Source organism: Canis aureus, chromosome 12 (genome assembly GCF_053574225.1).
Source record: "Canis aureus isolate CA01 chromosome 12, VMU_Caureus_v.1.0, whole genome shotgun sequence".
NCBI lineage: Eukaryota > Metazoa > Chordata > Mammalia > Carnivora > Canidae > Canis > Canis aureus.
Genome location: NC_135622.1, coordinates 50008711 through 50021103, shown reverse-complemented (window position 1 = coordinate 50021103; position 12393 = coordinate 50008711). Strand labels below are relative to the sequence as shown.

At 39.5% G+C, this 12393-nt stretch overlaps 1 protein-coding gene across 1 annotated transcript in view; it reads right to left on the bottom strand.

Annotated features, from left to right (window-relative positions):
• The window catches only part of WDR35 (WD repeat domain 35), a 64710-nt gene extending 54354 nt beyond the window's left edge, over positions 1–10356 (bottom strand). The window contains exons 1-6 of the mRNA XM_077844035.1: positions 10171–10356; positions 9361–9478; positions 7501–7572; positions 6144–6236; positions 4521–4649; positions 1240–1373 (exon numbers count right to left, since the gene is read on the bottom strand). Coding sequence (XP_077700161.1) covers positions 1240–1373; positions 4521–4649; positions 6144–6236; positions 7501–7572; positions 9361–9478; positions 10171–10194 — 570 coding nt within the window. The 5' untranslated portion in view covers positions 10195–10356. The remainder of the gene's footprint in view (positions 1–1239; positions 1374–4520; positions 4650–6143; positions 6237–7500; positions 7573–9360; positions 9479–10170) is intronic.
• Between the last annotated feature and the right edge of the window lie 2037 nt (positions 10357–12393).

The window sequence follows — 12393 nt, the reverse complement described above, 5'->3', positions numbered from 1 at the left end:
TAGGTTAATATTTCATATTTTAAAACAGAGTAACATAGAGTATTATAGAAAGAACACTGAAGACAGGATTTAAGAATCTGGTTTCAAATGTCAGGCCCATCACTTACTGGTTTACCAATCCACGGACAAACCACTTCAAACTTCAGTTTTCCCCTTTTGCAAAATGAGAATTAAAAAAATCTCAGATGGGATGCCTGGGTGGCTCAGTCGTTAAGTATCTGCCTTCCGGCTCAGGGCATGATGCTGGAGTCCTGGGGATCGAGTCCCACATCGGGCTCCCTGCATGGATCCTGCTTCTCCCTCTGCCTATGTCTCTGTTTCTCTCTCTGTGTGTGTCTCTCATGAATAAATAAATAAATCTTAAAAAAAAAAATCTCAGAGAATTTATGAGACTAAGTGACAAGAGGCATACGAAAGTACCTACAAAATAGCAAAGTGTCATGGGAAAGCTGGCTATTATCATCTCTACCAAAAAGTAGATTCATGTAATGTCCTCACCCTCACGACACACAAAACTGCCCTATAAGTAAGATCAGAGATCAAATGTAACTGAATCTCACAAAGGTAGAGTTTTCCTTGAGATCATGCCAGCTGAGCCTCTTCTATGGACCTGATTTTTGTTCCTTACTGTTTAAGTCTTCCATTCTCTTTTTCCAAACAACCTTTGAATAGCTTGTTATAAAAATCTCATTGGAAAAAATACATATATCAGGACATCTGGGTGGCTCAGCAGTTGAGCATCTGCCTTTGGCTCAGGGCGTGATCCTGGAATCTCAGGATCAAGTACCACATTGGGCTCCCTGCATGGAGCCTGCCTCTCCCTCTGCCTCTGCCTCTCTCTCTCTCTCTCTCTCTCTCTCTCTCTCTCTGTCTCTCATGAATAAATAATACCTTCAAATATATATCATGGTATCTCATGTAAACTTTGGCTTCTGCTATTAGAAGACAGAAAGAATAAACTATACCTCATCCAACTCATTATCCCTCAGCTTCAATACACTGGACTCTTGTCCTTCCCAGTTACCAGGAATTCAGAACTAAAAGCATTCATTTACCTTGAAGCAACTCTTTTTTTTTTTTTTAATTAAAAAAATCTAAATGGGAAAAAAAACTAAATTGAAGACTTTCTTGATAACAAACTATCATAATAAATGTGTATACATATATGAATGATAATATAAAACCATCATAAAATTGTGTAACTAAAACTAATGAATATATGAAAGTATATAAACTTACTATAAAATTCCCCTGATTATCATAAATATGTATTTCTCCATTTGCCATTCCAAAAAGTAGGATTTTACTATCTGCAGACCATGCTACATGGCATAACTGTATACCTTTCAAGTCTTTTCCCCAAATGCGATTCCCTAAAATAAAACACAAAACATAATTATTTCATTAAAAATTCAAGTCATGATTCTCCAGTAATTCCCCTAAAAATATTTCCCTAAAGAGCTCTCACATTCTTCACAGCACTATGTGTTTGTTCAATAATGCAGTCAATAAATATTTACTGAGCAACTACTATGTGCCAGACAGCCTATTAAACATTTTAAATAGAAGCTGCTTCCAACTTTCTGCCTTCTCTTCAAAATTCTAATCTTGGACCTTACTTCCAATTAGCAGATGAATTCACCTTCGACTTTGGAAAGAAAATAAAAGCTTTCAAAAAAAGCAATCCCTAGGAATGCCTGGGTGGCTCAGTAGTTGAGTGTCTGCCTGTAGCTCATGTCTTTGCTCACGTTGTGATCCTGGGGTCTTGGAATAAAGTCTCACATCAGGCTCTCTGCAGGGAACGTGTTTCTCCCTCTGTCTATGTCCTGCCCCTCTCTCTCTCTCTCTCCATGTTTCTCGTGAATAAATAAATAAAATCAAAAAAAAGAAAAAGAAAGAAAGGAAAGAAAAGAAAAGAAAGAAAAGAAAAGAAAAGAAAAGAAAAGAAAAGAAAAGAAAAGAAAAGAAAAGAAAAGAAAAGAAAAGAAAAATCCTTCATTCCCACTTTCAAACATTCAGGACAAAACCAAATCCACATTGACCCTTTATTTGGGTCCTAGTACAAAGGAAAGAGGTATATCCCCAACCAGACACCCATCTAGGGAGAACCTGTCTACCTACTTTCTGGTCTAAGCCCTTCATTGATGTGCAAAGATCTCCCTCTACTGATTATTCACATTTTCTTTCTCTTTAAACTCTTCTTCCCAGGCCCTTTCTTACAGGTATTTAAATATACTCAGATCTATCCTTCTTCAAAACTATCACCTCAAATAAAAACAAACAAAACAAAACAAAACAAAGAACATCTCCCTCAACCCCAAGTTCCTCTCTAACTACTACCCTTTTCCACCATTCCTCTCCCGGACAAGCTTCCTGAAAGAGTTCACACCTGCAGTCACCACTTCCCCATCTTCCCCCTCAACCCACAGCCCTGCCCAATCTGGCTTCCGCCCCCACAGATCCACAGACATGGCCTTCATGAGGTCCCTAATGGCCTGTTGCTAGGTACACTGCAGGCTTTCTTTTTTTTTAACCACCTCTTCCTTCTTCCTTGGTTTCTGTGAGTCTGTTTACTCCTTTATCTCCAACACTTGTACTTTACTATCCTTTATGGAATTCTCTTCTATTAAATGTTGCAAGTTCTGATTCCACAGGTGGCCCACAGATTTTCATCTACTACAATGATTTAAATTACCAGCTAAATGCTGGTAATTCCCAAAACTATGACTCCAGCCCAGATATTTCTGAGCCACAGATGTATATATCTAACTATGGTCTAGACATATTTTACTTGGCTGTCCTACAGCATGACAAAATCAACATGCCCAAAAACAAAATCTTCCCTCACAATCAGTCTTTCTCCCACATCTCTTATTTCAATGGTATCACCATCCATCCAGTTGTCAAAGCTAAAAATCTATTACTATTACTCTAGACAATCCCATCCCATCATCCCCAAACTGATCAATAACGAGGTCCTATTTATTCTACTTCCTAAGTATCTCTAGCATATGCCCACTTACTTCCATCCTCTTTGTCATTATCCTGGTTCAGCTACCACCCAACATCACCTCTCACCTGAATTACCAGAATAATTCCCTAACTGGTACACCCGGCCCCCTATTTTTCTTGCTCCCTTCAGTCTTCATATTACAGTCACAGAGATGCTTCCAAAGAATAAATGTGATCGCATTGCTCCCATTCTTAAAAGCTTTCATTTGCTTCTCAATGCCCATAAAGTTAAGTCCAAACTCCTTGTATAACTCACATTCTGGCTTCCGTTAATGTCTCTAATTTCATCACATAAAACTCTTCTCCTTTTGGTGTTATGTTATACTGACTCTCAAAATTGTTTTCAATACCCTACATATGGCTAAAGTTCAAACCCTGTGGACCTCCTCAAATGCTACTTGATAGGTCTAGGACATTTTACAAACCAACCGTCCTGTTAGCTAGTGCCTCAGCAGATATCAATTCCTCCAGGATGTCTTCACTGATCCCTCCAAGCCTGGGTTAGATACTTCTACTACATATTGCTGTATTCCTCCTGTCTCAGCACTCATCACAAGGCACAGTAATTCCTTGGTTACTTATCCATCTCTCCTGCTCTAGATCTGAAATATTTTTTGTCATATCTAGTGCCTAGAACTATAGCTGTGATTTTGTAAGCTCTCAGAATATTTGTGGAATAAATGAAGTTATACTAGAAAAAAACAAAAAGAAAAATGAAAATCATTTTGAAATAAATTACTTCTCTATAGGGTTTCACATTAAAATGAAGATACAGACTCTCAGAAGCCCCATTGCTTTCTATGAACTCAGATTTGAAAAACATAGATTTTAAAGCTATAAAACACAAGTCACAATAACATGCTCAGCTCTATTAAAAGATGACCAGATGGATAATTTCACAACATATAAAAATATCAAATTATTATGTTGTACATCTAAAACTAATGTTATGTCAGTTATATGCAACAGTTCAATTTTTTTAAATAGCCAGATTGTTATATTCCTATATACTTTTTGAAATTAAGATCTACATATTTATAATAGTCTAACAAGTATAAAAATAAATAACTAGGCAGACACATTTAAAATAATCCTGAAAATTTTTTTTTATTTTTTTAATCCTGAAAAATTCACTTTTTTTTTTTCAGTGCTACTGTAGGAAATTTTTTTTAATAGACTGTTTACATAAAAAAAAAATAGACTGTTTACATGAGTATACTTAAAAATAAATGTTTCTTAGGGGCACCCGGCTGGTCAGTCCATAGAGCATGTGACTCTTGATCACAGGATTTTAAGTTAGAGCCCCATATTGGGTGGAGGGTTTACTTAAAAAGATACATAAAAAATAAATAAATAAATAAACGTTCCCTGAATGTCAAATTGTATATCAACTGTTTTCTCTTTTTTATGTTTCTTTTTCTGTCAAAAAGCCAACATATAATTAAACCTCTAAAGACAAAAATGCCAACCAAATCTTGATCTTAGTATTGTGTGCAACAAAGCATTACCATCCACTGAACCAACTATCACAGCCCCATCTTCATATACAATGCATATCTTCTGTCCATCAGCATTCCAGCTCATACTTCGAACCACTGATTTATTTCTATTATTGATCATCTCCTCGTACCAAGAGCCTATTTGCACAAATTAAAAAAAAAAAAAAATACAAGTCAAAACTTTCACATAAGAGTTGAAAACATTCCATAAAATATACTGTGGAATAAGTAACTGCAAAATGTTCTACAGCCTGAGACATTAAACTATAAAACCTTCAAATCCAGCAAAAACAAAATAAAAAATAAGCTGAGGCCTTGACCAACAACTGCTTCAAAGATTATCTCAGGAAACACAATAAATGCCCATCTTTTCTTTCTTTCTTCCTTTACATCCATTAAAAAATAAAACTTTATTTGCTTTTGACAGGCCAAAAACACTGATTTTTCTTAAAGCCTAAAACTTCAGAGACTAATCAAAGAAAAAACAAAATAACCTTGGTAATTTCATATGTATGCAGAAATTCTCCGGTGATTTAATTATAAACATATTAATAAATACATGTACATTAGGTTAAAAACTCTAAGCCTGCTTGAAAAAAGTTTCAACAGTTCAAATCACTTAGTGATTTTACATCACTAATGCTGAATAACAAAAACATTCTTGTACACAAGGCTGGAGTGAGAGGTCTCAAGGTGTAACCAAATGTGAAGCAAATCACAACGCTATTTTGTTTTGTTTTTGACAACATTTTGGTATCAGGAATTCTGGCCTACAGCCAAGCAAATTATCTCATAATTTGGAATAACTAGTCAAGGAGGGCATTTTTAGGAATGAGGCTCAGAGAAGACCCACCTTGGAAAAAAACACAGTTTAGCCTCATCTTCTGTGTTCTCACATTCTACTCCCTGCACAGACATACACACATACATAAACTTTGAAAAACATAAATTCATGTACCACAGCACATTTTTTTAGTTAAGAATTTTTAAATGGTATACCCTGAATATTTTCAAAACAACACACAGGAACTAAGGTAGCCTTCTAATTTAAAGATGATGGCTACAGGCCCCAAGAGATCATGTATGACGCATTATTTTCTAGTAATAGTGATGCACCTAAATTAATCCTTCTCTCGCTCTCTCTTGTAGGCAAAAGGTACAAATCATGAGCCAATAGTCAAAGCTGAGATAAAATCTGTACCATAAAAGAAAAAGAAGGTAAATGACTCAATAAAGGGAATGAATATTGCCCCTAACTTCTTAATAAATGTTTTTACCCACTGGACTAACTCTAGCCACTGATCACACAGAAAATAATTCTTATTGGAAACTGGGGAAAAACAGCTATCTCAAGTAGAAACTATTCTGCTAAAGGCCTAAGTTCATTTTGGAGAAAACCAACAGTCACCTAGTTCACTTTCTTTATGCAAGGTCACAATTCAAAAAAATAAATAAATAAAGTTAAAAGGAAAAGTAAGCAAGAATAAATCCAGAAATAATACCCTTATGCAGTCAAGGATGAACTCCTGCTGCTGGTTAAAAGGGGTCTATTTCTAATATGTTGTTTCCCCATTCAAATGCTGTAACTCAGACTCCAATCTGCGAAATGTTACATAAGCTCTCCTAGCCTACCTTTATATAACATCCAAACAATGATAAGCCCATTTTGATCACTGGTAGTCAACTTCTGGTATTGTTCATTCCATGTTACAACTTGAACAGAACCTAAAAAATTATAAAACAATTTAGAAACTAAAAAAAAGTTTACAATTTCAAATTTGTATTTTTATAATAAACATCAAGTGCATGTTAAAATCAATAAAGTTCCTGTGCAACTAACCCATCTTTAATATCACTCAAAAATATTCATAGGAACATAGTGGCTCTTGTTACTCATTTCCTACAACATGTGATACTAACTTTCATGTTTGTTCCTATTTCAGGCCAGCAGAGGCACCTATTATGGTCAGATGCAAGAGCTGCCATAGATATAATGACAGAAACACATATAAGTAAGATTTACCCAACTGGCATGACTCCCAAGGATAATAATGCCCAAAGGACATCATATTAATTACCTGGGTTTTTTTTAGGGGAGTGGGGACCATCTGTGGTTGATATATGCCCTAATTTCTCTTTTTCCCCCTCTTGTTTTCCATTCTATTAGTAATATACTCTTGAGCATATGTTAAACCTCTGGGTTATAGGAACAACTGTTTCTTTTTTAGTTTTTTTTTAATCCCTTAATTCTTTAGTGTATTTCTTAAGAAGACATTCTCTTTCATAACCATATTACAAATTAGGGAACTTAACAATGATACAATGTTATTATCTAATGCCAGTCCATATTCAAATTTTATCAATTGTCCAAATAGTGTCCTTTATTGGGACGCCTGGGTGGCTCAGTGGTTGAACATCTGCCTTTGGCTCAGGGCGTGATCCTAGGGTCCCGGAATTGAGTCCCACATCCGGCTCCCTGCAGGGAGCTTGCTTCTTCCCTCTGCCTCTTTCTCTGCCTCTCTCTCTGTGTCTCTCATGAACAAATAAATAAAATCTTAAATATATATATATATATATATATATATATATATATATATACACACACACATATATAGTGTCCTTTATAGATACTTGTTTTCTCATCTAGGATCATATAGTGCATTCAGTTGTCATATCTCTTTAAGTCCACTCTCATCTGGAACCATAGGACAGATTCTAAAAAAGGATTCTATCCATAGACAAATAACAGTATTTTTTAATATATAAATATATAAAATAAGACCTACTTTGTTTCAGATTTACTGAAGATATTGTTTAATCATGTAAAAGTTGTTGAAGGACTCTAGGCTCAATTAACTAATTATGCTTAACAGAAATGATTACTCTAAATATCACCATTATTAAAAATGATAACATTTCTGCCTTAAGCAGATGGTTTCTAAATGCCTAGAGACTATTCAAATATGATTTTAAAAATTACATGACTCACCACTATGACCTTCGAGAGTCTGATTCATAGAAAGGTTACTAGGGGCTGCAAGACCCCTCAATTTTGCATCATCTAGAAAAAAAGATATAGTATGGCAAATATATTAAATAAGACTTATTAATTATAAGACTTGACATTTCTTGCTTATTTTGAAAGGAGTTTCTATTCCTGGATGATATTAGAAAGTTTTTTTTAAGTATGCCTCATTCTGATCTATATTTCTCATGGTAGAAACATGGACAATAATATGTGCCCCCTTATAAAGATATTATTCTGACAATATAAAGCAAAATATATTTTTAAAAAAGCATTGTTTACCCAGTATGTTAAATATATTAGTAATTATTATTGCTACTTATTCTTTCCTAAAAGATCACAAATAGAAATATTTATGACATATAGACTGAAAATTCTAAAGCATAAGAGGGATCAGAAAGCAAAGACTTTGGAAATTGGTTTTTACTATATTTTGCAGAATCTTTTATTCATTAGTTCATTCACTGAATGTCTACATTGTACCATGCACTGTGGAGGCTTCTGAATATAAAATGATACACAAAATATTAAGGCCTCTCCCTTCAGAGAGTTTGCAGTCTACTGAGGGAATAGATATTTAACACACATTCATCTCCTCCCATAAATATATATGCATATATATGCATATATGTAAAATTAAAAATTGAGGAAGTAAAGGCATAATAAAGAGATAGTAACAGAGGGAGATTAATTTAGATTAGAGGGAGGGAGAACTAGGGAAGACTTTCTAAAGAAATTATGTTTAAACTGAGACTGAGGGATCCCTGGGTGGCGCAGCGGTTTGGCGCCTGCCTTTGGCCCAGGGCGCGATCCTGGAGACCCGGGATCGAATCCCACATCAGGCTCCCGGTGCATGGAGCCTGCTTCTCCCTCTGCCTGTGTCTCTGCCTCTCTCTTTCTCTCTGTGACTATCATAAATAAATAAAAATTTTAAAAAAATTTAAAAATAAATAAACTGAGACTGATGAATAAATTGGAAATAGCCAAGTGAGGTGGGGAAAAGATGGGGAAAAGATGGAGAAAGGGAGGGTAGTCCAGGCTCAAAAATAGCAAGTGCAAAGGCTCTGGGGCTGCAGTGTAGAGCTTTTGAATCCAAAATGGAATTTAGTTAGGCCCTTTATCTTACAGAAGAGTGCACTTAAACCCAAAGACATTCACCAACTTTCTGAAAGTCATTCAGCATGGCAGAGCTGAGATCCCCACTCCAATCTCATCTAGATCTCCAACGTAGATGGAGGATTGTTTAGCTCTCCATTCTAGAGCAACACTACAGATGCTAAAGGAAATGTGAAACTGTTTGCTATGATTCCAGAGAACTAAAAAAAAGAGAAATCAAGCTGCAATCACAAGAAATGTATTGATAAAAAATACTTTTAGAAGTCTCGTTTTCTGTTCTTGGGAACTAGGTGAATAATTATTAACACACCTGAGAACCAGAAAGGATGATCCAGGCCTGCAAATAATCTGACAAAATGTGAGATTCTGTGACCTTACCAAAATGCGAATTCACATCATTTTTATTAAGACTCCAAATAATAGGGCACAGTAAACAGACAGAGCAAAAGGCAACATAGTGATTTAGTTCTCATTCTTCATTCTTTTCCATCAGTAACTTCAGAAAAAGCCATCTGATTTTTACATTTTACTTTCTCTGAACTAACTTACTGCCAAAACACCACTAAACGTTTGGGAGTTTTGTTTTTTTTCTCGTTTCAAAAGAATTAAAATCGCATAGTGACAAACTCCGTGAGCAAATCTCACTGCACAAATGATAACTAGCCAATTTTCCATCAGGTTCAAACACTTGGGCTTGCATTCATTTACCTGTCTGGGTCTCTAATTTCAAAACTTTCAGTAATCCGTCTTCACCACCACATGCTATGAATCCTTGGTCCTTGTTCCAAGACACACATTTCAGCTTCACGTTATTGGGAATGGCAATCTGAAAAGCAACCACAGCCACTTGCACAGCTTTCCGCGAAGGAGCTGGTTAGCGAGTTACAGGTGAAGGCTGAAGAAAATCCACCGCCCCACCCCCACCCCACCCTCCACTGCCCCCCAGAAGAAAAAAAAGCGTAAGCTGTTCTGAAAAGGGCCATGGCACGATCCCTCGGCCCTGCCTGGCGCCCTACCATTTGGGAAAGAGAGAGGGAAGTGCACAGAGTAGGGCATTGATTGCGGAGGAACATGGCGGGGGGGGGGGGGGGGGCACCTGATGAATTTTTTACGGGAAAGAAGGGAAGGAGGAGGTATAAACCCAGACCATCGGTCCATATTCCCTTTCCACACGCCAACACCTGGGCTACCCTCTTATAATTACTTTTCTCTCCGGATGAGACTCCGAAGACTTTAAGTCACCTGGACAACACAATAGGTGGAGGAAGAGAGAGAGAGCCACGCAGCGACCTGCAGGGCTGGCGGGGGCAGGGATGGGAGAGCGGGGCCGGAGGGCTGAGGGCTCCGCCGACAACGATCCGGGGTCGGGACCGTCCGAGGCTGGACGACGCAGGAGGGTGGAAGGCGGGAAAAGGCGAAGCCGGCATCAGGACGCCAGATCCCGCCCGCAGGGTGCGGGAGTCGCCCGCGGGTCGCCAGAGCCAAGGGGAAGCGAGGGCCCCCGCGGGGAAAACTCACTTTCTTGCTCAGGTAAAAGAACATTCTGGGAACTCCGAGAGGACGAGCCCAACCGTCCGGGCCCGCCAAAGGAAACCTGGACTAATAGTTCTCCAGGCGCGAGGACCAGCCGCCCCGGGGAGCGCCCGTCGCCCTGGCAACCACAGCCGCCCGGCGCATCCGGGGCGCCGAGGGACACTTCCGGCTTCGGCCTCGCGGCGCCGGACGTGGTGCGCCTGCGCGGACGACGTTGTGGGGGGGGGGCGGGGGGCCTGGGGGAGCTGCAGCTGCGCGCTGGTCCTGCGCGGGGCTGAGCGGCTGGGCCCGGTGGGGGAGCCTCGGCGCCGCGCCTCGTCGCCGCCGCTGTCCGCCCTGCAGGAGCTCGGAGGACGCGGCGCACCTCCGACCGCCACAGTGCAGCTCGCCTGCGGGGTCGGTATCCGCTCGGGAGCGGGCGCCCGGCGAGATGAGGTCACAAGGGTCACACGGTTGGGGGTTCTCTGGGGTGAGCCCCAGAGCCCCAGCGTGTTGCAGGGAAAGGTCATTCAGTGTGTTCGATGGGCTGGGGCTGGGGCTGGGGCTGGCGCCGGCTGAAGCAAAGCGCGGGCCTTCCCTCTACGCCTTTGGGGACCGGGAACCCCCTGGCATTTCGGGGGCAGGAGATGGGTGTTCATTCTGCTTGCTTTAGGACTTTTTAACAGCTTATAAGCTATGACTGCAGCCCGGTGGTTCATGTAAAAGGAATGTGTATGAGCTTTGGGCCTTTGCGGCTTGTAATTGCCACTGAAGCCCAGCCTGCCGGTTTTTGAGTCCATTAAGTGTGCTTGGTATTTTCTCGCCTGGGGCCTACTGTTCTCTGTTCTCTTCTTTTTCTACCTTAATTCTTTTCCTCGTTGTCCCCTGTCCTTTTGGAATGTTTGGAGAGTTACAAAGCCCCACAATTTGGGCACAGGGCAGAAAGGCCCATGCAATTATTTAGCCTAGCTCATCTTTTCATTTCTGTCTGATTTCTTTTTTCTTTTTTTTTCTTTTTTCTTTTTTTTACCGTATTCTGCGGCTACTGCTGTTGTATAATCTGGCTGGCACTTGATGCAGCAGCAGCGACTGCTAATTCTCCCATGTAGTCTTTCCACATTTCAGATTAAGTACTGTTCAGATCCTTTGAAGTGAGTCTGTTGACTAACCCAGCACAGTCAAGGATTGCCTAGGGTCAGGTGCCTTTCCCGTCACATCTGAACCCCCAGCTTAGGGGCCCTCAGGCGGCTCCATGGTTGAGTCTGCCTTTGGCTCAGGTCTGGTCCTGGGGTCCCTGCAGGGAGCCTGGTTCTCCCTCTGCCTATGTCTCTGTCTGTGTGTGTGTCTCTCATAAATAGATTAAAAAAAAAACAGCTAAATGAGATTTTCCATCAATAGGGAAATGCCTTTACTGTGGTGCCCTCACTCTAAGCAAGCCAATATGCTTTCTGCCTCCAAGGCCATTTTATGTCCTGTGATGATCCTACCCTCTGCCATTTGTGCCTAGCCAAATGTACAAATCGGGTCTCCCTGAGAAATTATTTCCAAACTTAACCCCCATTCCGTTCAGATAATACATTTGTTTTCAAACGTGTGTCTTTTTTCAACATCAAACTATAAATCCTTAAGATCTGTTGGCACCTTTGTACGATGAGTTCCCAATATTGAGCTCATGAAACAAATCAGAATTATCTAAGCCAGGGGATTCCAATTAGTCAAGTTTAAGAGATGATTAGTTGAAACTAGTTACTGATGGCCACACTCTTAAAAAAATCATTTTTAAATAACTTCCCCTAGTGCTTGCACAAGAGCTGTCATTTATTCCTCCTACAGCACCATTTGTCGGTGATACATTAATAAATATTACCAATTCTGTGTTGAAATAAGTTTGGAAGATAATACTGCTCTAAGTCATCTTTCAAAAATGTCGAGGAATGACAATGTACGTTTCATATAATATATACTGCCTTGATGTACTTATTTTTCATTTCTTCCTTTAAAGTTTCTTTTTTAGATTTTTTTAAAAATATTTATTTATTTATTTCTCTCTTCATGACAGAGAGAGAGAGAAAGGCAGAGACACAGGCAGAGGGAGAAGCAGGCTCCACACAGGGAGCCCAACATGGGACTCGATCCTGGGTCTCCAGGATCACACCCCGGGCTGAAGGCGGCGCTAAACCGCTGGGCTACTGGGGCTGCCCTCTTTTTTAGATTTTTGACTGATTTTAG